The sequence below is a fragment of the Falco cherrug genome, chromosome 12 (assembly GCF_023634085.1).
Source record: "Falco cherrug isolate bFalChe1 chromosome 12, bFalChe1.pri, whole genome shotgun sequence".
Taxonomy (NCBI): domain Eukaryota; kingdom Metazoa; phylum Chordata; class Aves; order Falconiformes; family Falconidae; genus Falco; species Falco cherrug.
In genome coordinates this window covers 13,182,536-13,209,768 of record NC_073708.1, presented here as the reverse complement: position 1 = coordinate 13,209,768, position 27,233 = coordinate 13,182,536, and the positions used below count along the sequence as shown (strand labels likewise).

The 27,233-nt window shown below is 38.2% G+C and overlaps 1 protein-coding gene across 4 annotated transcripts in view; it reads right to left on the bottom strand.

The window, feature by feature from the left end:
* The window catches only part of COL11A1 (collagen type XI alpha 1 chain), a 160,305-nt gene extending 156,579 nt beyond the window's left edge, over positions 1-3,726 (bottom strand). For 2 of the 4 annotated variants that reach the window (XM_027798171.2, XM_027798170.2), the window contains exon 1: positions 3,280-3,725. In XM_027798171.2, coding sequence (XP_027653972.2) covers positions 3,280-3,394 — 115 coding nt within the window. In that variant the 5' untranslated portion in view covers positions 3,395-3,725. Of the gene's footprint in view, positions 1-3,279 lie in introns of all 4 variants that reach the window. The other 2 variants (XM_014287417.3, XM_005434160.4) reach the window with 2 other exon arrangements.
* Positions 3,727-27,233: the final 23,507 nt, after the last annotated feature.

The window sequence follows — 27,233 nt, the reverse complement described above, 5'->3', positions numbered from 1 at the left end:
CAAGCAATTACAAACAAGAAACAGTATTAAGTGTGTTTCCACAAAGAAAACTCTCCTTCTGCCATCAGTAGTGGGCCCAGTTCTGCATTCCTTCTGCACCTAGAACTCCCACTAGTTTCCAAGCCTGTGTGTGGGAAGCACAAGGAACCTTTGTATTTCCCAAGATGACTGTAAGAATCATCTATTCTATATTAGAAACAAATCTGCTTGTTACACAGAAGATCCAAAGTGTATTTTCTATATATAGATTCATAACCTCATTTTCAGTAAGGATTCTAAATCTTTTTGCACTCAGATTAAGAGCTGGGTTTCCATTTGCTTGAAAAAAGCTTATAAATAATAAAAAGACTGATTTTTCATTTCTTGCCCATGAAATTTAAATCAGCATCACAATAGTGCATTGATGCCAGGCCCTTACAAAAAATTTATAGTGTTGAAGCCATGCCATTTCGACTAAATGAGTTTATTCATACCAAACACATTACCAACAGATTTAGTATTAAAGGTGAGGAAGGGGAAAGGAAATCAAAGGATGTCTTTTAAAATACTGAATTTTGTTTACTTTAGCCAAGTCATAAAGCAAAAATATTTTCTAAAAAGAGCTGCTTAAGAGCTGGTGGGCACTGAGCTGACCAAATTATGAGTCACCAGTTTTCCCACTCAGTTTCTTCTCACTTCTGTAATTTTTTCTGTCTGAAGAAGAAATAACTCAAGAGCCCAATCAGATCTTCACACCCCCTTTCTTGGTACAATGAAAGACACCTCATACTTCTTGTTCTTTTTTGTGTTAAATAAAGAAACTTGAAAAAAAGTCAAGAATTTTAGGAATCTTTTGAGGTTTCTCTACATGGAATGAATTCTGTTGTCTTAAAAAGAAGCCGCTGCTATATAATTAACACTTTATACGAATACACTATGTAATTTTCTTTACATAGGAGTAGTTTATGAAAAGACAATTGAATATAGGATTTAATTTAACAAAGTTTATAAGGGCAATGATTCATATTCTACCCACACTCTTATTTAGTCATATTTTTTTACCTGCGGCCGTATGCTGTTTTATTTTATTCCTCCCTATTTTCCCTCTCCTACTTTAAAAATATGAATAATTATATCTTGTTTTATCTTTTAACTACTTTAAATAAGATTAGAATACATGAAAGAAGAGTCAGCAATATCTCGCTTGTACTCTGTTAGGAAATTAGGTCAAATTCTACTCCCTCTGTAGTCAATGGAAAAACTCTTACTGACTTCAATAACAGATCAAGCCCTAAACACACAGCTCCCTGTAGGTTCTAAGCAAATGGCATACTGTATTTCAGAAAAGTTCAAGAACTAAGCTCTTTTCAGAATGCTTCGACAAACATGAGGAGCCTGTAGTTTTATTTTCCTGAAATGTCCTTTATATAGAAGGCAAGAGGAAGGATTTTTAATAAAGCTTTTTAATTTTTAACAGTTACCAAAACCAGATTAGTCTGCCTAATGTTGCTGAATATATTTCAGTAAGCACCAGATAACTTATGTTGATTTTTCCTGAGCTGCTTGGCTTTAGATTTTCTTTTAACTTTTCATTTGCATCCAACCCATTATGTAAAGATAATCTACATAAATCCTACTTCATGAAATCTGTTCTACTGTGAATGGTCACATGAAAAGTGGCGTAAGAAATTTATCATGCCTTTGCGAACAGTATGGCTTCTCGAAGAAACTTATTTCAACATAGTCATGAGGAGCTGAACCCTTGAAGCTCTGCGAGGTTAATTCACCCCGGGGGCAACCCCAGTTAAGTCCGTGGAACTGCAACAGGGACGAAATTTGACCCCTTACAACCCCCGCCAGCAACGGGACCAGCAGGGGGCAGAAGCCCTGATTGATCTGACACCGTCAAGGTTGCGTCCAGGTATAAAGGACTTGAGTGGAAACTGATCACCTCACCGTGCTCCCTCCAGGACGCCTGTTGATTCAGAAAGTGGGAATTCAGATCGAGAAATACCTCGTTAAAATAATAAATGCATAAAGATCAAGCCTTTCTTTTCGAAGCGTTAAGCTCCTTCATGATGTCAGACCCACAGAAAAATAAAAACCTCAGTCCGGCTAGACTGACCCCTAGATGCGCCTGCAGGTTATGGTGGGAGGGAGGGAAGGGTAAAGAAGCACCATTTCCACCCCCGGTAGGAGCGGAAAGCACTCCCATCACCAGAGATTATATACTGCAGCTCCGCGAATGTGAAAGCCCATCTCAAAACGCCAGAGCACCTCGCCGGCACCCAGATGGGATGGCACAGCGGGCGGCCGAGGGCTGTGCCGTGCCGGGGAGCACTGCGGGGGGAGGCAGCGATTCCTTTCAGCTGAAGCTGCCGTCTGGCTCCTGCTCCCACTGCACGTCCCCGGCAGGCTGCACCCTGCCCACCAGGTCCACGGACACCTAAGGGACCACTCGATCCCCCCAGGAAAGCTGCAAAGGGGGAGGACGCTGGGGACGGCGCCGCGGCGCTGACGCCGCCCGTGTGGAGCCCAGGGACCGTCACGCTGAGCCCCCCGAGGCTCCCCCCGCGCCCCCCGCCGGGGCACCTCCGGGCCCGGCGCTGCGCCCACCACCTGCGGGGCGCCGCTGCCGCCGGGAGCTGCTCTCAACGCCTGGCAGAGGGCCGCTTCAAATAGATTTTCTCCTCTCCTCGCGTTCTGGAAAACTTTTTGCCCACTGAAACCCTTTGCAAAGGAAAAAATAAAGAAGCGGAGAATGGAGAAAAGCAGAGCAGAGAGCCTCCACCCCCCAACTTTTCCTTTCCTCGCCCCTCCCGAGAAGAAAGCAGATACTTGTAGCTCCATTTCAGCCACAACTCGATGAATTTGACCAGAGTAACGACTCTGTTAAGTTCAACAAAACTGAAAACCGTACACACGCTCCACAAAACCGAGTTTAGTGCTAGAAGAGAAGTCACGCTGTTCAGCGAGTATTTCTTTCATCTCCTCACCCCGCCAGTGCATCCCCTTTACCGCATTAGAAACACATCCAAACTTAAAGGCTGAGGCTGAACAGGAGCCATCCCCCCGCGGCTCCCGGGGGGGACCGTCCCCTGCCTGTGCTGCCGGGGGCTCCCTGCGGGTCTGCGCGCCCCGAGCCGGCCCCAAGCGCCTTCCTACCCTCTCGCCCCCCCCCCAGCACCGGGAGCCGCTCTGACAAGTCTCCTCTGAAACACGGCCCCAGCCGTGCTCTGAGTCCTTCTCCCGAAGGGGTGGAGGGTAGATGCACTCCCCGGCTCCCCTTTGCTTTCTTACCTCCTCTGACCTCTGCTGCCCGGAGAAGGATAGCGAAGGTGATGAACACGGTTACAGCCGAGTCCCAGGGCCACCTTCTCGTTTTCCACCTTGTGGACCATCTCTGCATCTCCATACCGGGCACCCACAAGTGTGAATTAAACCCAGGTGCCTTCAATTTATACCAGCTCCGTCCTTTCCACTGTATTCCCAGAGATGATTTCTCCTATAGAGCCATACGTGATATACCAAGGGGGGATTTCTCTCTCTCACCCCCCTTCCCTCTCTGCCCGGCCTTGCGCAGGCCCCTCCGACCCGTCCTCCCTGGTGCCCTGCCTTCAGACTGAAGAGGGATGAGGGGCTTTAATCAAAATGCAAAGAGCGCCGCATCCCCCTAAAGGCTTCATCCCGTCAGAGGGCTGGGCGAGAGGCTCCCAGGGCCACCCCTGGAGCCCAACTGACAAGCCAGCCGCCAGGCGGAGGCCAATCGCGCAGCTCCCCCGGCCGCCCACAGCACCGCCCTCCGCCGCGGCGGCAGCGCGCCGGCAGCTCCGCGGCCACCGGCCTCTAGCGGCACCGCCGGCCCCCGGGGCGGCAGGGAGCGGCCCTCCCGAAAGCGCTCGGGGAGCGGCGGGGCGGGAGCGAGCCGGGGGACGCCGCTGGGGTGGTTCCCTCACCGGACCACCACTGCCCCCTCCGTTCCGCCGCCCCACGCCGCGCCGCGGGCCCCGGCGCCTGGAGCATGCGCGGTGTCGGCCGCGGCTGCCCTTCGAGCGAGGGGCGGCCGGCGCGAAACGGGGATGCGGTGGAGGAGCGAGCGGGATGGGCTGGGGAGCGACACTAGGGGCAAGCGGAAAGCTGCGGGAGGCGGACGCCGGGTGGGGGTGCTTGAGGGGAGAAATGTGCGAGAGAGGCGCCGGGGCGATGAGGTGAAGGCCTGCTGCGGGGTGGCCCTTCGGGCGGGCGCAGCTTGAGCTCACACAGCCTTGGGGGACTCGCTTTCGGGACGCCGTAAGGAAGCAGGGAGAGGTGTGATGATGGAAAAGCCCGCCACCGAACAGCGTCCCTATTCCCCTCTCACCACATCCTGGAAATCGGGGAGCAGGGTTCCCATAGCTCCTCCCCGAGAAACCGCCCGTGCCCCCTCCTGCCCTGCTATCCCCCTTGTGCAGCGATCGGTAACGGGGACCGACCTGTACGTAGGTGGTGGAACGTCGAGTCTTGCAGCAGGTCCAGTCGAGATCCTCTGGAGGGATCAGGTTCTGCCCCAGCTCCCCTAGGAAATGGGAGAGAACTATGGTCACGTTTCAGTAGAAGTCTATATCAATTTTTTAAAATCTGCCTTCATTGTGATCTTTCTACTTTCATGCCTTACATCAATTAATAAACGTATGGTTTGTCCACAATATACATGTTGCTTTTACAGGTCAAATGAAATTTCAGAAGTGTATTATCCTTTCCTACTATATCTTACATTTCACTGCACTGTATTAATATAGTTCTTTCTGTCCTTGATTTTTTGAAGTTGGCATCATTGTCATTAGATGTACAAATGAGGGGACTGAGGCGCACAGCACCGTTACATCTAAGCTCTCAAATGCTGTGCATTGGGTGCCATTCTGTGAAGAGATGCACAAGGTTATTCTGGCACTTCAAAATGCCATGTCTAGCCCAATTTTCTGTATCAAAGCTTACTCCTTCAGAACTGGTCTTACAATTATCTGTCTTAAACCCTAATCACATACAGGTCCCCAAAAGTCAGGAACTAATTATTTGTACTATTATTGTTGCCCTACAAGTCTGTCTTGTTCTCACTCGTTTACTAGATGCTTCTCAGAAGAGATCAAGTTAATTCCTTGATGTTTCATCCTCCTTCATTACAATGTAGGTATTTCCAATGTCAATTTATTCTTTTTACTTAATACTTGGTCATTAGAAAATCTCATATGGTATGAAGTTTCAAGTTTCCTCTTAATGCTTATAAATTACACATCTTTCTGTCACCACCATTCTTGCTACTTTGTCGCCTCTGACATTTGTTGAGCTTTCCTGTTAGCCTAAATGAATACAGCTAAACTGTATCTTAGTAAAAAAAAAAACAGTAAAAAGAAAGATTTTTGTGTCTGCCCAAGATAGGAAATGGAAGTATTTCACATAGGTGGTGAAAAAGAACAGATCTTCTCACAATGTAGAGAATAGTAAATTAAGACAGTGCCTTTACCATTATGGAAATTTTAGGAGATGTGGTTTAGCCCCCAAAGTGTCAGTGGAAGGATAGCCACTGATTTTTGTGGCCCTGCATCAGTCTGAAGCAGAACAAATATGATGAAGTGCTGAGTTCTTGGCATAATTTTAGATCCCTGCGAGGCATTAGAAGGAAAATATATTAATTCAGGTGAGGTAGCATGCTTATATTAGTATATAATCCTGTATAATTCTATATTAATTCTAGTACCAGAACCATATTTTTTTTAGAGCTAGCTCGGTTATTTTTGCATGCGGGCATATCAAGTCACATGGACATGTAATAAATTACCATCAGGTTCTGCATTTACAAGAGAAAAGTTGCGTGCCATTTAGGTGAAGATCCACATCTTGCAGCCTGTCAAAATCAGTTAAAGTTGATTTTCTTTTAACTTATTCTTTTAGTGATTGTTTGTAATCTTCTTAATTGCTATGATGGTGTTACAGAGTGAAGTAATTGCAGCCTAGGTGCAATGAAAATATGTCAAAATAATAGATAACAATTTAAAGCATAGATAAGCTTTACGAGTGCCATAAAATTATTCTTAAAAAACTTTTAGTAGAAAATTTCAACACTTAAATGTAATTTCTGGAGAAATATGTTCTCTCTTGAATCTGAAAGAGGGTTAAAACATGAATATTTTTTCAGAGAGAACCAGAAGAGAATAATGTTATTTTTTAAATCGACTGTGATCCACAGTGGTTTGTTCTTTCCGTCAGCTTTCTTGTTCCTCATTACTCTTCAAGACAGTTTTAGTGAAAAGAAAGGCTAAGCACTGTGACATTCATTATGTTCTGTCCCTGATACATCAACATTGGCAGATTAGTCCATGTTTAATATTAGGAATTGCTCTCTTGTATGTGCACAGATGGGTCATTGTTGTATTTTGGGGCAGAGAGGGGGAGGGGTTAGGAACTATCGGGAAGAGAATATGTTTTCTTGGACCACTATAGTTTACAAGAAAATCACAGCAGCCGTGCTTTCACATTCCTCAGACTATAGGCGCCATAATGAAATGTAACTGTAAATGTTATGTTCTTTGGCTGTCTTGCAGTCATGCTGTGTTTTTCATAGCATATTCCTTGACATCACCAAAAGCAAGAGACCTCTCTGTATATAAAGGGGTGATTTCACTGGGAATAACCAATGCACTGTAAGGAAGAGTATGCTTTTATTGTTGTTTCCATGTATCATCACTCAGGGACATTAACTTGACTTTGTTTCTAGCTTCACACAGATGTTGATGCCTTCTAAAATTTGAACGTTTCTCTCCAGTTCTGTTCACAGCACAGTGAACAGAATACTGTGGAAGTATTCACAGTAGAAGTGAATACCACAGAATAAATGTCTGTCTTAAAAGTCATCACTCATTGCCTTCTCTATGACTTTAATTCTTTTGATTTATGTAGGGTATTTCATCCTTGTCTCAGTTCTTGTGCAGATTTGTGTTTTCTAAGTTTTCTGTTGTATGATTAATACTGGGAAAAAAGTGAGTTATGCTTCTTCAGTGAAGTGAACCTTTGCAAAAAACCATGTCTTACAAATGGATGTTAGGGAATGAGCTCTGCTAGGTGAAATGCTGGTGGGCTTCTTTCTGTAGTTTTAAAGGGAGATAAATATATGGATGTGTGCACATAGACAAAATGAACTACAGTAATTATTTCCATGATTCTACCTTCAAGAAGTATAATATACCGTTTGCTACTACCAGTAATAGCTTACAGTTTCACGGAACTCTCAGAGTTCCATTGTCTAAGGTTTTGCAGGATGAAGCCAAGGCTTTTTCCCTCACCAAACTCTTTGGGCTAGGGAATGGCTCAGTCTCCATTGATTCTTTCTTTCAGATTGCCAAGAACTAGGAAGGACAGATGATAGTAAAATAAATTTGATACAAAACAGCATAGTTGAGTACTCATTAGCTCAGGTGCCAAAAGCTTACAGAAACATTAGTATTACTAATATTTTTCCTGTTGAGAATGTAAAGAAGCCTCATCAGTTGACATAGGAAAAGCTGGAGCGGCTTGGTACAGCTGCACTGTGCAACCTTACACAGCTCCAAAAGCAGGGGTGTGCTGTGGCTGCAAATGGGATGCATAGTTGTTGCTGTATGTATATTGAAGGCTGAATTTGTGTGATTTCTGGTGAAAAATGCCTTACCTTTTAAACTGAATGTGCACTAGTTGGAGCTGCCACCAGAAACACCAACATGAGAGATTATAACTTCTAGACCTGTGTAAGGAATAAAGTTTATTAAGGTTAGTTAGGGATTTAGAAGATTAAATGGCATGCATACTGTTTGAAACAGACAGTCTGCTGATTTGGGAAGGGGGCTGTAGCTGGTAGGAGCTTATACCTCTCTTTTGCTGCAGGGATTTATCCCCCTTTTCGTTGATATGGTTGATGTTGAGAGTTAAAAATGTAAACTATCAAAATTGCATCCTGTTCTTCAGGATCGTGAAGATAAGAACAAGTTTGAATAAGAGCAAGACAATAACCTTTGTTGTCTTTTACTTCAGGGATGATCCCTCATAAATAAATAAGTATAATCCTTCTGCCAGAACTTGGTTGACAGAAACAAGGAATATTTTTGTATTTAAGGAAGTTTGATAATAAAACAAAGGCTGAAGCCCTCACTTAGAAAACCAAGAAAATTAAACTTATTTTGTGCTCTGAAAGTGAGTTGCAGATAGGTATAAAGAAGTTAAACAGAATAATATGCATTAACAAATTCCTAACTATAACCTTTTCACAGTGCCACTGAGGCAAATTCTAGGCCAGCTGATTGCTTCCTCCTTGTGCAGTAACATGTAGTTTACAATGTAGAATTATCAAATCTTTCTGGATGCCTAGGCTCCTAGTAGCCATTCCTTCCTTTTCTATTGTCTGCTCCTACATCCTCCTTCCTTTCTGCTTCTGGCATCACTTCCTGCTCCCCTCTAGAGTTCTCTGGGAGAGAACATAAAGGTGTACGGTGTTTTTCCTAAACTGAATTTAGGACTCAACTGCCAGGTTTCATAAAATTAGAATTAGGATAAGATTAAGTCGGTGGTTTGGAATATGAAGTGTAAAGATACTAGTTTATTGTAGGAAGTTAAAATAAAATTTTGGAAACAAAATTATCAGGAACTTTAATGTGGATCTGATAGCCCCCCAGAAGCTTGAAGGGTCCTGGGTCAGAAAACCCTTTACTCCTTACAGATTTAAACTACAGTGATCAGCCCTTTTCATGCCATAATTTATATAAGAGAGGTTATATATGGGATTTGGTCACAGTCTGGGAAATTTTCTTTTGTTTTTGAATTTGGATTTTGTAAACTGCAGAGATTGCTGTTGATAGAAAGCAATACCTGATGAAGTCTCTCCCTGTAGGCATTCATGTCACTCACTGTTAATAGGGGAAAAGATGTGGCACAGGGTTAGGGCTGAGGATTTTGAAGTCTTAAGAAATTGGATTGTTCCTGGACCCTGCTGATCCTTTGAGATAGTAATTGTATTGATAGAAACCTGTGCCTTGAGCTGTATCAGTCCTATAGGAACTAGTAGGCTATCTGTTTAGGAAGTAGATATGAAAGTTAGGTTTAGGCTGATGGTTTTAGCAAAGAGCTCAGGATATGATACTACAAGTTCCCCCATTAAGTGCGTTGGTAGAAATTATCAACTAATATTGTCTTTAACTATGGATGTTACTCCCTTATGTGCTAGTTAATTCAAGTTATAGTTAGTGTTTGAGTAATAGTGTTAGGATTTGAGAATCGTAACTGTCCTAAACCCTGAGTAATGCTCAACTATGCAAGACTGCCAAAGATGAGTAGCAGAGAAGTATTAATAGAACCTGATGTACTGCGTTGCAATTTCCTGTAGAAACTGGTGCCCTTCCTAAAAATAAAACTACTATTAGAAATGGGCTTAATGATGATACTTGCATTCTAAATTGTCACAATTACCATTTGCATTTTGAACGTACAGGAAACAAAGAAATAAGAAGGAGGTAGGCACTGACAAAAGCCAGTGCCTTATACCAACTGACAGAAGCCAATGCTTTAGACTCTGTAGGCTGAGAATAAGTCTAGTGTTAGGCAGAGGCTTTAAGGCTTAGGAAAATAAAGTATCAACAGGTAAATTTATTTCTCATAAATGCAAAAATCTTGGCAGCAAGCTTTTTGCTAATGCAGTTAGCAGCCAAAGCCTTTCGTCCTTTTCTTCCTCAAGAGAAAATAGTATTTCTACACCAGATGGAGAAATAAGCTAAGGGTCTATAATTTCTTTTACAGTTGGAATTCATTCTCTAGATCTGAACAAGTCTTTTATTACACTGGAGGTTAGGTTATTTAGTATAATATGTCTGTATCCCTGAGTAATGTTCTATTCTACAAAGTCCCCTGAAGGTAAGCATAGAAACAGTACAAATGAAAACCAGAGACTGATACTGTCTTGTATTACATCAATAGGTTCCTATGTACAACTTACAAATTAGTGTTGGACTTCAGAGGCTACAGAGATGAGAACTGGGCAGGTACTGCTAGAAGCCTTATACTATCTTTTCCTCTGTCAGTCTCTGTAGGAATACTTGCCTGAGGAGAGGGTCGTTAGTGTTTAAAACAGGTTAAGGGTAGGGTTTTAGAAATGGATGACTAAGTATAAACAACATACCTTATGACAGAATCTACAGTGTTCCCAGAAATAAGAATTAATAAGACTCAGCTCATATGAATAGAAGCCATTGGCTTTTCCTCTCATAATTGATCCTGTAGTTATTAATAATGCAAGAGTTAGGGTAGGAGGCATAGGAATTTAGGATTAATCCTAAAGATTCCTAATATCTTCAAGACCCACGCTTACAGCCAGGTTCTGCAAAGCTTGCAGTAACAGGATGTTGTACGGAATCATCATGTTATTCTTTTGGATAACTATATAAAATTAGGGGTTGGGGTGTGTTTAGGAGGTATCATATAGGAAATGAAAACTTGAGCATGCTGGGTAATTGTTGGATTTTGCACATCTCATTGAGATAAGAACAACTGATGTTTTCATGGGCCATTGTCTTAGTATAGATATGGTGTAAGTGTTGCCAACCAGACTACACCTAAGTTTACAACTTAGCACAAAAAAAAAAAGTACGGATCCATCATGTTGCTGCAATGAAAGTAATGTTTAGGACTAGGGTTATGTTTAGTGCTTAAGGTGGTAAAAAAAGACTTGCTTTTCCCAGATACTTGCTAGTGTTATGAGAATGCATCACCTTTTTTTTTGTTGTAAGTGCTGGTTAATCTAGCTGTGTATTACAGTAGGGCTTGAGAAGAATTCACTTGGAGAGACTGAATTTCAGCTGATTTTGGATGAGCTTCAGAGACAGTAATAGGAGTCAGTCTTTTAGTTTCACGTTTGCTGTGACTATTGGTCTGATTAGAGTTGTGATTTAGGAAAAGAAGGATGAAGAACCCTCCCCATGTAGATTCTCTGTGCATCAAAGGGAGACGAAAGAAACTCATGTTATCAGAAGCTAATGCATTATTTTCAGGGTTTTTTTGTTACTTTTGTTTACTTAGTCATAATGGAGACCAGGATTGTTTGGAAAAAAACTAGTTTATTGCTTGACTTTGACCTGTCTGTGCAGACAAAATGAGGGCATCTGTTCTTTCCTTGAGTCCCCTACCCTCTTGCTACTATGATAGTATCATGTCACAGAGTTGCCTTCTTCACCTGTTCTGCTCCCCAACCCTCCTTTTTATCAGTGTGCATCTATATTGTTATATGAGAGGAAAACTAACTGACTGCATTTACATAAAATATTGCCACAATTATGGACCACATTTTTTCCATTAACTTTGTTCTTTTCATTGATAGATGTAGTCTGACAAATTTGTAATTCTCTATGAAGTTCCTCCTCTCTTGCTTGACATAGCCTTACATACACGAAAGTAAGCACTGTCCTGATGTTGATATAGATGACCTATTACAGCATATGGTATGACTGGGACATCAGTTTCTCTGTGGATTGTGAATCCATAGGACCATGCATTTGTGAATGGAAGATTTTCTGACTGGAATTTTTCTGGGAATGTGCTATGTGTTTGGCCTTAGGTTAGAAGAGAATGTTAAAACTCTATCAACCTATGAAGTTCATTGAAGAAAAGCAGCAATCACTGCCTTTCCTGTTCTCATTAACTTTGCTGGATTTTAATCATGACTGTCTTGTAGAATAGTCTGATCTTCCTGCACCTCCCTTGGTAGAGAGAAAAATATTGCTGAAATAGCATTTTACAGCATATAAACAACATAACATTTCCATTCTATTCAGCAAGCAGCAGGAAGTATCAAGTATCATGCAGCATTGCCAGCTCAACTTGGTAATTCAGCTGAAGTTTTTGGGATTTATTTCAATTAAACTCCCTAATCTTTCAAGGTTCACCTACTGATGCTCTATAGCAGAGTGCAGTGTAATTGATACAGCAGCCCACCATTTCTTTTTCATTTGCATGAATTTCTTCTCAGGACCATAGCCTGTTGTAAGCATAATTATACTTAATTCAAGAGAGAAAGAGAAAAAAAAAAAAAAAAAAGAAGAACAATTAGTATAATGTGTAATATGTCTCCTAAAACAACACATTAAGGATACCAGAATTTTCCTCATTTAGGACAACTGAAAATGAGACATATATATTTAGTGTAGGAATTAGTTTCTTAGTTTCTGTCTAGTTTTTAGATATTACCATTACACAGCAGAACTGTCAGAAATCTACATTTTGATTGCCATTTCTGAATTTATTCAACGGCCAACTAAAAATTACCTTTTATTATAAGTCTGTCATGATTTTGCAACACAACACATTGAAATATTTGCCTTTAATTGCTGGTATCTAATTGGTTCCTTCATTCGTTTGTTTTTACAATTTATGTGAGACTTCCTTTTGCTGCAGACCAGTTGAAACAGATATGTGGGCTGGGGGAACTAACAGGGGACAGTTTGGACAGGCTCAGTTACTCTCATTGGCAACTGTTTATCTTATTATCAGACAGTCTCCCTGATCAGTTCTGCTTTAATCAGTTTTGTTCTTGAAGCGGTGGGCCAATATCTACATGCCACAGTTCACTTCTAATTATGACTTGTGACAAATTAAGAAGACAGATGCTTAACTATAAAAGGCCTCTTACAGTCCCTTTTTGCATTATTTTGTGGCATTGTTTTGTGTTGGAGTACTGGTGGCCTATCTAATACACAAGGAGGCAGTGCAGGCACAGACTAATGGTCTACATGTGTCACGCACTTGTAGCATGTTTATTAGTTTCTGGCAACACTAATGCTACCACCCTCACAGTTCCTTTTAACTGTGGGAAATTAAGACAGAAAGAACTAGGAAGGTGAATAGCTAACAGCAAATTAATTTGTGCTGAGTCATGACAGTCCTGTACTTCCTCTTCCTATACATAGACACCTTGCAACTGAATCTCTTGTTACAGTACTTCAGAGTAGAACAGAAGTTTATCCTGTTCTATGAAAAAGAACAATCAGAAAAATAAAGGTAACATTTCAGGGAGGTCTTCTGTCTCAGGTAGCTCCCTGTCTCATGCCTGCCCTCTCTCTTGCCCAAGTTTGTGAAGAGAAGGACCAAAACATAATGTGCATATAAATAAATAAAAAGAAAAGAAAAATACATTAGTCTTTTATTATTCAATAAGTATTTACATCTCATTATATTTAACTCATATTCCTCCAAAATAACACATCCTGTCAAAAGACTCACAGGGCTTGTCAAATGACAACTGCCATGGAATTTGAAAGTGTTGGCAGACTTGTTCAAATAATTTCTCATTGTCCATGTCAGTTCATAAAATAATGGCCATTTTAATAGTACTGGCTGATGAAAACGGAATCATGTGCATTCCCATGTAATTCTTCATTAGACATAATTCTATATTTTTCACAGAAAAAGATAGAAATCCCTTTGAGGAAGGTGGTTATGTGTATTAACTTTAAAATTAAGACATGGCAAAGCTTTTAATTGGATTTGGTGCCTTTTAATTGTTTAAGATTTATAAAATCTGTTTAGGGCTGACCATGCCCTTTTAAAATGTGAGGCAGCCCTATCAAAGTCTTGGAGATGAGTCCCAGGAGGCCAGTGGGCTGTGTGTGTTAACAGCAGTTCCCAGAAGGCATTGAGTAGTTCGTGTGGCAGGGAATAATGAAACAAGGATTGCACTGATACTGCCAAATTGCCTTGAGCTTCCTGTCCATGGACATGGTTTTCTGCAGAGCAGGTAATTCCTTTCTCAAAGGCAGCATATTTACATGTTGTTTGTGCATTTGTATGGATATTGAAAAGGCAAGTCTGTTGAAATTGTTATTTTAATCATTTTTTAATGTAGTAAAACGTGCATATTTGCATCTGATATTGGAACCAACAGAGGAGAATATAGCAGCTTTGTGAGAATCACAAAAGAATAAGTAAATGCAGGACCAGCAGAACATCTGTGCATATACTTTGTCTGATTTGATGATATCTTGAAATTGTGGTTCACTTTTTTTCTCTGTAATGTCTGTTATACTAAATGATCAATATGTTGATTGTTACTTCACTCTTAGTGGTATTCATCTCCCCTTAGCACTTTAAAAAAACATATCAAACAGGTGCTCACAAGGCTTCAATAACTCTACTGCAGTCTGTAATAATCTCAACTGCCCATATTTTGATTTTTTTCCAGAAAGTGATTATTTTTTAGTCAATACCCTGAAAATTATTAACTTTATCATAAAAATGTCGAGTTTTCCTTTCAACATATATCTTCAAAGCAGCAGTGGGTGTCCAAGCCCTGCTGTCTGCCAGGCACATTGCCCAAACTATAAAATAATTAGATTCATTTGTAGCCAGTCTGGACTGAAGCAAAAAGTAATGAGGTCTACTAGTGTAGTGATAGTTGAGGAAGGTGAAAACAATGAACTGGAAAAAAACACTAAATGTAAACCTCTAGATTAAAATCTAGCTTAATTTATTAATATTAATTTCATTAGATACTATAAAATAGACAATAAAAGATAGGAATAGGGAAGTTCACATTTGGATTCTTAGTTAAAGAAATGGATGTCCCATTATGTTACTTCTTCCACTACAATATTATTTTATGAGTTATGTGATGTGGACAATCAAGGTTGAAGGACTTGACTACTGATATTAAAGTATCATAATACTAAGTAAATTTTATACTTTATAAGACTCTTCACTAGATTCTACTGAGTCCAGAATTCAATTATTTCAGTATTAAATTTAGTCTAATATTTTATTTATTTATTTTTATTTAATATTTATTTATATTATTAAATTTAGTCTCATTTTAGTCTAATAATTTTCACATAGATTGTGAAAATGTAAATATTTTTCTTATTCATATACATAAAGTTATATAGGTATAATTAAAAAAAAGTGATGCATTTTTATATAATGCCTTGAAATTAGATTGCTAAATCAAAACATTGATCAGAGTAAAATCTGAACATTCCAAAAGGTAGTACTGTTGAATGACTATAAACAGGTTGCAGAAATTCTGAAATACAGTGGACAAAATCATGAAGGCTAAAATATGCCTATTTGCTTTTACTACTGTCAGACATCAAAATCAGAAATCATTTCTCTGTGCCAGGTTTAGTATTAGTGTAGATTCTCAATGTTCAGAGAAATCAAGATTCAGATATGCTTATAGCACCTACACTGCACGTTTGCAGATTCTGAAGTGTAGGAAGCAATCTTTATTTTATGCTAAGGATTAATTTATTGTGTCCAGATTGATTCCAGATGATGACAGTAATTTTCCAAAAATTATTATATGGTTTAATCTTCTAATTCTTTGCCAAATTACAATCAGATATGAAAGCAAGACTGAGAAATGGAGGGAAAAAATACATTTGACTCCAGATACTGATTATTTAGCTACCTTGCTATTATCCCTAGATTGCTCAGAATCCTTTAGTCCTAAAGGTAGACTTATGGATCATCACATTTGCAGACAATAGCCTTTTCAAAATTAGGCTTTGTTATGCCAAGAGGACTTTTTACATCTGTTTTTGGTTTTAGGTATGTAGAAAGCTCAAAATTCATTCCAGATGACATAGAGCGATCTTGTCTTTTACTTTCCCCTAGGTAAGAACATCCAACCTATATTTGTTCCCACATCTGCAAGCCAGCTATGGCTCTGATCCTTCTAGTATTTTGGCAGGTGCTTAATTTTTACTAGTTCCAACTACTAACAGGTAGCTAGACATTTCTAGAATCATTGTATGTAAGTGGTGTTTTTATATATGAAAAGTAGAATCAATATATATTTCTTAGGCATCTGTATGGTGACTAAGACACAGATAAACTGGAATGATATTACTATTATTTTGAGTTGGAGGAGAGTCGAAGTGGATGAAAAAGAGAAAAAAATGGCAGACTTGTTCACTGTAGATACTCTGGTTGGACCCAAAATTATTATGGTATTGAAAAATCTGGAAAGACCTATAGGAAGAGCAGAGTAAGACTTACCTACAGTGCTCTGCTTTGGGAGAAAAGAACCACTAAATGAAAGTGGACATTTGGTCTCCACCACTCAGTGATGCCTGTGCTGCTAATGCCCAGGGAAAGAGGTTGATGAAATATTGATGCTAAAACCCAGTAGAACAATCTCAGATTGTATCTAAAATAAGCTCCAGTCTTGGAGTTTTAAATTCTGAAATAATCCCTTAAATTTATACAAACCCATGTTAACTCACACCTAATTAAGTAGGATCGAAATCTCCTGCATTTTAAGATACTAAGACAAATTTCTTCATGAATATAAGCAAGTATAACTACTGAGTTCAGTGGACTCATGTCAGATTATTAATGTTCTGAATTTGGCCCGTTTGCCTTTGGAGCCTAAAGTGAATGTTTTGTGAATGACAGTGTTGCAGGAAAGATGCATTTTGACAGGAATGAGAATAATGAACAAGCAGCTGGAAATACCTGGGCATGTTATGTTCTTGGCAGACTTCACAACTGGTAGAGCTGCTGACTTCGGAGTTGCCTGTGGGTCTGTCACTTTGTTCGTCTCTGTCAGGGTTGATTTTTCAGAACTACTTTGTCTCCAAGGCATCATTTCCCCGATGGCTCACCTTAGCCTGCAAAGAATTTACATGTTATTATGTGCTTTGAATATGTCTTAAATTCCCAAGAAAACTCCGGAGCTGTTTCTTTATTATAAGAAATAATGGGAAAGAGATGGTAGCTTATCATCCTGTTATTTGTTTAGAAACATAATTTATGATAGCTTATTTTTGTGATACATTTCTGTAACTCACTGGACTTACTGTTTTTGAGAGAAAATAATTTAGAAAGACGTATGAAATTACCCTACAAAATGAAGTTGCTAATTTATTTAATATTATTTACCCTTACACTGTTAGTCATATTGTGAAATGTAATCTAATACTGCATTGAGAAAGAGGAACACAAATAATGTTTTAAACATTGTGGTGGTGGAGAGAGCAATAGTATACTGTCACAGCAGATATTCTTAAAATTTCAGACACCTACATCGATCAAACAATAAAAAATGGAATGAAAGAATGCACAGTTTGATTTCAAACACGTCAAGCTAGTACAATCTACTGACTTTGAAACCTGACCACAAGTTTGCATTACCCACTTTTTCTGTTGAATTTCCAGCTGTGGGAGCCACAGGAATGGGCTGCAGGCATGGGAATGCTGCTGCTGTCCCTTCAACAGGGAGTTTCCCTGTTCCTGACTTCCCCTCCCCAAAGGCAAAAGGGTCTGGCTTGTAAAACAGTGGCTTCTTTTCATGCAGAAGACAGCAGCAAGAAACGCAGTAATTATTTTGTTTCTGAAAAATTCTCCTTACAAATACATGATCAGTGTTTTTGCTTCCTCTCACTTATTAGGTCTCTCAATTTAAAAAATGTGTCCATCATTTCTTAACAACTTGCTGCTTGCATTTAATCAGTTTAAAACTGTATTCTAAGGGTCATAATTTGGTCGATCACTCAGATCCAAGGTTTTTGATAATTTGTTTGGAGAAAGTTTGTTAAGTGTTAAGAGGTAATAAAAATTAAAGCCCATGCCAGCCTTCCATAGGTCTATGTGAAACCTGTGCTTGGGGAGTTTGAATAAACAAAGCAAAAGAACCCAAAAAAATGAACCAACAACCCACCCACGCCCAGCAAACTGTCTTAATACCAGTAAAGGCCATTTCATGGGAAAATATGACCTGTTTTAAAAAACAAATGCTGCCCTTCTGTTCCTCCTTTTAAAGCATTGCTGCCTGCAACAAAAATATGCTCTTATATCCATCCAGCAAATATTTGAGTGTGAAATTAAAAAGTATCATTTTAAGTGAAAAGAACAGAGATCAGCGAGTTCTGCTTGATTAAGCACATGTTGAAGAAAAGCCATGTAGAGCTCCACATATGAGAACTTCTAAGGATTCTCTGTTGTAGTACTACCAGGAAGCACAACCAGGGAGGGAAGAGTGGTATGGAACATCCTGCTGCACTGTGAAAGTAAGCAAGCTAAATTCAGCAATCACATGATTTTCAAAGTTAAAAATTAAAAGTTGACCACTATCTTTCATCTCTGGTATGATGAAAGATATATTGTGTTACTTGTTTGATTACAGCTTGTTGTGTACTACACTTTATAAAAAGGTGTAAATAGGCCTGATGAGGGATTTAAGTTCAGGTGAACAAAGGGAAGAGATGGTAGTGCTTCTCTGGAATGACTTTCTGTGTTACTGGCCATGCTCAGCTGGCAAAGGGTTCGCAGCTCAGTTGAAGCAGCTGGGGAGTATGCAGAGGACCTGAGAAATTCTTACAAGAGGCAAGGAGCAGCCATACAGTTACTCATGAAGGCACAAGGAAAGTCTCCTTAGGTTTTAGAAAGGAATGCTGAATTTGTTGTAGTCCACAAACTGGAAACTGTTGGACCTGGGTAGAAGGATTTGGACGTACAGGTACCAAGGGTAGGGAGAAGATTGTTTATAAAATGTTGTATTTGAAGTTGTCTTTTGACAGATTTGCCTTTTTGTCTATTTGAAAAACTACCTTGCTCCAGTTTGGGTTCTATGAAAACCTAGCTTAGGAATTGAAAGCCTTTAGCTGCTTTTGAAGTGTTAGTTCTAAGGAAGTTGTAGATAGTTCTGCCTTAAAGTGCTGGCTTGCTTACTACCCTGTCACACAGGGCTATACAAGCAGCCTCCTCTAAGGCAAGTATGTTGACCCTTGTCGTGAGGCTAAGCTAGAACTGTATTTTTGCCTGCTTTTTAGCATATGACTGTTGGTATCCCTATGATGAATTATGCAGTCCTGTGATAAACTTTATTTATCATGCATCTTTGATCTCACCTGCATTTGCCTCTTCAGCCAGCCTCCCACAACATGCCTGTAACATCCCAAACCTTTGAGCAGTCTGTCAGCTGACTTTCTCTTTCTTTAAATAAATTGCTACAAAAACATACCTTTCCCTTTTTTCCTGTGCCAGCTACAGGTTTTCACTTCACAGTTATGCTAACCTGAAGCCCAGAAGGGCAACAGTCAATTTTTGACCAATGTTGAATTGCTTTGAGGTGATCTGTTAGAGCAAGAAACAAGCAGTGAGTGCTAGAACTAGGAGACTGATACAATTAAAAAGGGAAAGCTACTCTAAGTTAATGGGTTCTGAGATTCCAGAACTTAAAGCCTAACATTTCTATATAAAATAAACAGATTTGGTTGCTTTTGAAAGCAACCAATAAATGCAATTCCTCAGTAATACTGTTTCTCTTCTTTCAAAGTCTGCAGAATGAGACTCATCAGACTAAGCCAATCTATTTTGAAATCACAGGAATTTTAAAATACAATTCAATTTAAATGGTTTAAGTGGAGAAAAATACCTAAAAATGCCATATGCTTGCTCTAAAAGAATATATATGAATGGTTTACCATGAAGTTTTCATCACTTATCATTGGGCCATATCTTGCATAATTTAACTGTTAAGTCCTGTGTGGTGGTAAATCATATAGACTTTACTTCCTTTCTGCTCTATGTGGAATATATATACACTGTATAATAAGTATTCAGAAACTGGTGGTAAAATAGACACAAGCATGAGTTCTCAAGCACAGATATCTTTGTAAGAAAATTTTAATTCAGACAATACAGAGCATAATCTTATCCTCATACCAGTTTTACACAATTGATTAAGTAGACTTAGCTCCATATGAGTAATCAGTAAGTGATATCAGAACCACATGATTTGGTGTTCATTAACTGAGGTTTTACCATTCATTTTCTCATTACAAATCTAAGAAAGTCATTGTATCTGAAATATAGATATTTTTTCCTATATCCATATCAGGGTGTTTATTATAACCATATTATGAAATTTTGTGGTCCTTGCCAATATGTTACTAGGAGTCCTTTGCCTACTGTTTTTTTGACAGGTGTGAAAATGAATCTTCCTTTACTGCTTCAGTATTGTATTATTCAACAACAGTCTTAAGAGGTAAGTGAATTCCATACATTTTTATACCATATTTTTAGTTGCATTTTCTTAAAACTTACTGGTTTTGTAATTCCTATAGGTCACTGCCCCTTTACATTGTTCAGGGTAGTGGCAGGAGACAGGCAAGCTCTTCATAATTTTCTAGTATTTCAATTCTATTTTTCTATTACTCAAACCAAACAAAAATAGCAATGATATATAAAGTTTATCACCACTTTTTCAAAATAATGAATGAAGAGAAAAATTGATGAGAGAATGGAAGTTGTTCCTGGGTGCTTTTCTATTTTGGTTTTGTTGCTTTTCCTATTTCTCATTTGAAAAATGGTTTGTGGTAAAGGAAGGGAAAAGAAACAAATTTTAAAATTTCTACCTAAATGATATTTAGGCAAAGATGCTATTTCTATTCCAAAAGGGTTTTAGTGTAGAATGTCCATTTAGGTTTACTAGTATCATTTCCCCCTTTATCTAGTGTTTTTCAGCTACTAACACTGAATTGCACTTTTTAAAATTTGTCTGTAAAATTACAGAGGAAAAATCAGTTCAGATTTATTAAAGATACAAGTTAAAAATTAATTGAAAAACCTTATTCCTAAAAAATGTCATTCAGAATTGAACTGCACAACACCTACTGAGTTTTAGAAAGCGAGTTAAATTACACCTAGTTATGGAAGTCTAATTCTGAATAAATTTGTCTACTTAGCCTTTTGATACAGTGTTTGCAGTGTGATTTTGTGATTTAGTGTTTACCCAAGTGACCCTGAAAAGATTGACTTAGATGTAGTCAATACACATCTATTTTACTGTTCACTAGTTTATTGCTATTAGGTGGTATGGAAAATTGACATCGCCTGTGAACTGTCCACAGTAGAATCTGTAATTTTTTTATTCTGCAAAGAAAAGGTTCAATTTCATGTCTGAAAATAACTAAGATAGTGGTCTTAATAATCCTATATAATATGAGATTTTTAAATAATTTGAAATTTAGGAAAATTATTCCACAGTAACAAATGTACAGTTTGATGATACTAGCTGGTAGTATGGGTTTGATGTACAAGCAGCAGAGGAATCATTATCACAATATTGTTTCACTCTAATCTTGTAATATCAGAAAAGAGAAGCAAAAAGCTTGCTGTAACAGTAGAACCTTGTTGCAATTATGTATGAAAATACATAAAATAACTAATCCAGGGTTACTTTCCAAGTATTTTAGAACTTTAACTTTTTGCTGTCGTATTTGTGGGAAAGAAAGGCATGGGGGGACTTGAGAAGATATTTGAAATGTATAGATTAAGAAACCATAGCAAACCATATAGCCATAGGCTGACACTGTGCATATTTTCTAAGCTGGGATAATAGTCTGCATTTGAGTTGTTCCATATAGGCATTTACAGTAATACAACAAGGAACAAAATAGTAATTCTTGCTTTGTTAAGCAGTGGTGAAAGCAAGTAAGACTGGGTAGTGGAGCTCACCAGGCTTTTCATTCAAAGCAATAAAGTGAGGCTTCTAAACTTTTATTTTAATAAAATGCAAAATCACCTAATTTTACGATGGGTAAAATATTGTGGATTGTTGGAAAACATGTCAATAAACTGGACAAATTATTTACTCCCTTTTCTAAATCTTAACTGGATTTCCTCCTCTAGCTGAAAAATTTCAGCCACCATGTTGCGTGTAAATCAAGTCAGGATCTGCACCCCTTTAACTTCTTGCCTGGTCTTTCTGTTCACCTGTGCAGGACTTGAAGACTGACTCACACTGTGACTCTTTAGAAAGCAGAGCACCTATCTCCTGGGAGCGTATGAAATACAAGTCACAATTGTGTCTGTCTGTACAAAAAAAATTTATTTGCTGTCAGGCAGGCATCCATCTAACAATATTTTTAAACCCCAGTTACAGTTGTCGGGATCTCTAGGTAAAGCTTCCCTTCCTGGTATTGTGAAGAATATGTCATGGCTGATTTAAAAGCATTTTTGATAAAATAGATACAGTCTGCGTCTTTCCATCTTTATTCTTCTGTTGCTGAGCAGTGTTCTTAAGTAATTATTATAAATCATAAATTCAGGCTGTAAGACTGAGTTAACTGAATGCTTCAAGCATTATGCTATTTCGTCTCCAAGCTAATGATTTCACAAGTGTTATTTTTGTGGAACACACTGGCTGAAATTTGAACGTACAGAGGGCTGTTTCTATAACCTTTCCTTACACTGACTTGTACTTCCACATTCAACTAGCTATGTTTATACCCAGGGTGGATATATATTTGAGTTGGAAGTTGCCTTGAAGTAATAGTAATGACCTGAAGTAGGAAGCTTTGATTGTATAAATTAGTTCAATCCATGAAAGAAGATGAAAATAGCAATGGGAGAAGGAAAATGCTGGTAACTGAAATACAGAATTAAGTTGGTGATAGACAGTATGACCCATTTACCAACAAGAAAGAAGGAAAACGCATAATGAATTACTTTAGAATGGGGTAAACCAGCTGTTTTGTGAGAGCTAGTATGATAGTAGATCTCTTCTATGTGACTAGAAATGTGTTTATGGCACAACTGGGTTTTAGATTATTTTAAAGGGAAGGCTTTTGGTTTATTTCATATTTGTAGGGTAGTACACAGACAGCCACACCATACTTGTGTAAGGTATGTGGACAGAACAATACACATCTGGAAGTCTTGGTAAACACGCTATCAAACCTACACATAGTTAATTCATTTAAGAATTTTTTGCTGAGCTAAACATGGGGTCTCCAGCTTCTGAAAAAAAAGTTCTGTTATGAAGGAAAAGAAACGGCTCCCTGAGCTCAAGCCAGCTGAGTTTGTTATATTCAGTCCAGACTGCTTTACAACCAATAATTCTTCTAGTTTATATACAGTACCCTTCTATTTCCAGAGGGATGGTTTTGTTTGACTATCCTTTCACCTAGGATACAAGTTTAACTTAAAACTTGATGGTGCCAAGTATGGCAAGTTGATCTTATACCACTTTGATATCTCACTCTGCAAAGCCAAAGCAAGCATTACCAAGCTCTACAATTGTGGCTTACCAGACTTACCATTAAATGCAGCATTTTAAAACTTACTCTGGTATATCAAAGGAATGTGATCATTGAGATGCACAAGACCAAAATTACAGTGCCAGAATCATATAATTATGTACAGTTTCCTGCATTTTCTTTACACTGTCATGAAACAAAATGGATACTACAAAACATAGATTAACCAAGAAAAACATTAAAACATTAGGAAAGTATTCCTGAATTTCAGAGGTTAAGAAATCTGTAAAACCTCAAGAAAAATTTAAGTTTTATAGCTTTTTTTAAAAAAATATTTTTTTTTCTCTTTAAAATGCTGATTTCTATTTGTGGAATGAGAATTAAGCAAGGTTAATCTATACCAAATGAAAGATATGTAATGTCTGGCACGAAAGTAAAGCAACTTTATACAAGAGTTGTAACTAAGATAGGTTACTACTAATTCCCTGTATTTCTCATTCTAGCTTAGAACATGGGAGTAGATGACACTTCAGTGCTAGCAGAAGGGCTTAGATACTCTCCCACACTGGCATGTGTTCTTCTTAATCACACAGTAGGGCCATTTTCCAATCCTCCCCTTTTATGTATTATGATATGGCCCTACCCCACAGAAGTTTCATGTGGGAGAAAGAGTGATAGTGATCAACAGATAGATATTCCAGCATAACAACCTTTCTCTTTTTAAAGGAAACAAATGAGATGCAGTGTGGTTTTTACAGATTGCGTTTTGAGCTGGTGTCACATGAGGAAAACTGGTGTGTGGAAACATGAGGGGGAAAAACCTACTTCTTATCCCCCTGCTGTCTGTGCTATGAAATGATCTGCTTGTTACAGTTGTATCAAATCTGGGACAACAATCAACAACTGCATAATAGCCCTCCTACTGTCCTTCCGTTTTTGGAGAGAATAGTTTCCTCCAGCTGCTATAGGCATCTCTTTAGTTGTTTGAGGTGTGAGGAAGTGTTGGCATTTAAGTTGTACAGTTAAAATAATTTATGAAGTATCTTATTTCTTTGTTCTTTTTTTTAAAAAAGTACATGCAGTTATTAGCTAGCTCAAGTCCTCTGCTGAAAGTACAGCCAGCTTCAAAAAGCAAGCTGAGTGTTTGGATGCATAGGGATCAGGATAATGTGAAAGTAAAGCTACAGGATTACAAGAAGTGACTTCCCAAAGTCTAATCTGGTATTCCAGGCAACTTTTAAAATACATTCTCTTTTGTGAATTTATCAAGCCTTGCCTCAGATGAGTTCAGTTGTTTCTATAAAGGAAAGGCCATCCTCTGATGTAAAAAAAACCCAAATAAAACCCCTTCTGATTTGCTGACTACATTTATTCATGGCTACATTTATACCTATTTATTTATGGGAATACATGGTTACTCTTCTTGCCTCCAGCCACTTGTTCACCTGGTATACTGATAGAAAGTTATCATATTCTCTGTTAGTGTCAGCTTTGGTAGGCTGAATCAGGTTGTATTTTTAGTCATTTCTTGTAAAAAGAGCTCTCATTTCCCCTGATACTTCTTTGCACCACTTAATTTTGAATGTATGTCCTAAAAGAAATGCTTAGGGTCTTTAGGTGAAAGCCTTTACCTGGAATACTTGTACCTTATAGATAGTTTGATAATATATACTGCTTGTGGGATTTCTTTTTTCTTATTTTTGTGTAATTTTTTAATGAAACATCTTTCAGAATGCATTTGAAAAATTCACAGCCTACTATAGCATCTGGTTTTGAAGGAAGTGAATTGTCTTGATCCACATTTCCTGGTACAATGCAAGTCTTGGATAATTTTGCTGCCCTCAGAAGATTTTTTTTATTATTATTATTCTTTTTTTCTTGTGGGTTGATAAAGGTATACCAGAGCCCACAGTTTGGTCCCACTTATATTATTCTTCTGAACCTTTCAGGTGTAAAGGGGGAAGCCATGCAACAGGTTCCCAAAATACATATTATTACATATTTACTGAGATTTGCTTTCAATTTGCACTGTACTTTACAAATATGTAGATGATAAAACTCTAATCCCATTTAGTTTACACTCCAGCTTCATTAATAAAAGCAGAAGTTAATTAAAATGTGAAGAAAAACAATGCAAAAAAATTGATGCCAACTTCCAAAGGACCCATGTGTGTCTGGGCATAATAATAGATTAGAACTGAAGACCTTGCTTTAGGCTTAAATCTCATTAATTTATTTCATTGGGAAGTACCTATCTGAAAACTTCAGGATTTCCTTAGGAAATTTCCTGATATTAAGGGTGCTTGTTTTGCAGTATTAAGAAATAAAATTAATTGAAAGTAGAACAGATCTGTATATTATTTGCAGGTGCAGCTGGGAAGACATTTATTAGCTATGTATTAAGCCTGAATATAAGAACACTGAATGGTTGATGGGGGGAGGGGGAAACCCCTTTATCCTTGTTGCCAAGCTACCCCAGCTGACAGTTTGGGACAGCTGGCAGAAACCAAATGCAACGACAGGTAAAAAAAATGTCAGATGGTAAAAATCTAATTATTCTGTCAGTCTTGTTGTATGCTACGTACTTCATTTTTTGAATCATGGGCTGACTGTCAGGCCAGGCCCGCTAAAATTATTACAGAAATGTTCTTTTCAACATCAAATACTAATTATATTTAACTTCTAGCTTCACCTACACTATTCAATATTTATTTTGGTAAAAAGCATAATGAGCAAGGATGAACTATCTAGCAGATGTGCTACAATATTTAAAGAAATATTTTTGATTTATCAAAAAGTATGTAAGTTTGAAGAATAGTAAGTTATTATTACCTTTGCTATGTTGACTAATCTTAATCAAATATGACAAGACAGGCTATCTTTAAAGTTTCACATGATTTAAAATATACTACATTGGCACGTTGTTTTGAAGAATCTGTGAGAATAATTTCTGTGAGAACTGATTTTTAAATATACATTGTGTATTTCATAAAGGAGAAGGAAATACTACAGAAAAATAAGGGAGGGAAAACAAATCTCTAGAGAGACACAAAGGGAAAAAGGAAAGAGCTAGATTATAGACACAGAACAAGAAATGAGCCATTTTGGACATTCTTTCTTTGACTTCTTTTCCTTAGTGGGATGCAAAAAAGACATTAAAGCGTACTGTCTGTCTGTAGTGTCAGTACTGATGCAAGATAAATACCCTATGGCACCCTTCAAGGAGGGGAGGGGATACTTGCTTTAAGTAGCCAGCCTTTTTCAGCAGAAAAGATTCTAGTTTCTCAATTGTTTCCGAGACAACTAGTGATTGTGCAATAGTAATTTTGCATAACTACTGCATTACTAGTGTTTACCTTAGTACTTCATAATGCACATCATTTAATTGCTTTTGTTCCTAAATATAGAACATTTCTGTAGGGCTTCCAAAGTTGATTTAAAACCTGCAAGTGCTATTTTCTTCAATACTTCTTCAGGATTATTTTTTTTTGTGAATAGCTAGAGCTTTTTTAGTCTTTGTGCCATCTCCTCTTGAATCACTGAACTTCCTTAATATAAATCAAGACTTTATCACCTCAACAGGGCAATTTTTCTTGGCCTAAAAAATCTGAAACCACAGCAGACATGTAGATTCTTCAGACACTAACCTCTTACGAATAACTTCCTTTGTCCTTGAACAATTGAAACAATGTACTATGGCTAGAACCATAGCTGGCTAGAACTGAGCTGGACAAATGACAAGTTACTTCAAATACTCCAAATATTAAAATATTTTTTTTCTATTAGTAATCCAATTATTTCATGCATTGTTATATTAAAAGGTGACTGAATTATTTTAACCCACTGATGTACTGGTATAGATTTAGTCTCATCATGCAAGCAAAAGGGTGGGGTTTTTTTACATCAAATCACAGCAGTCTTACTTAGTGAATAGAACACTTCTATATAAAAAAATATAGTCAGGCATTTGGTTCTGTTTCTACATTAGAGCTAGATCCATCTTGGGTATTTCTGCTCATAAAAGAGATTGATGCAGGCAGTCGTCTTGTTCTCTTAAGGAGTTAGATTTACAGTATAAAATGTGTTAGTGTCCAATTTTGTGCTTGCATCACCATTTTTCCTCCTTTATTCATGGTAAATGATTTCTCTTGTGAGTCTAAATGACTTGCTTTGCAAGGCTTGCTGCCTTTAGCAGTTCATATTGCACTGTGTCTTCCAGTTGTACATTTA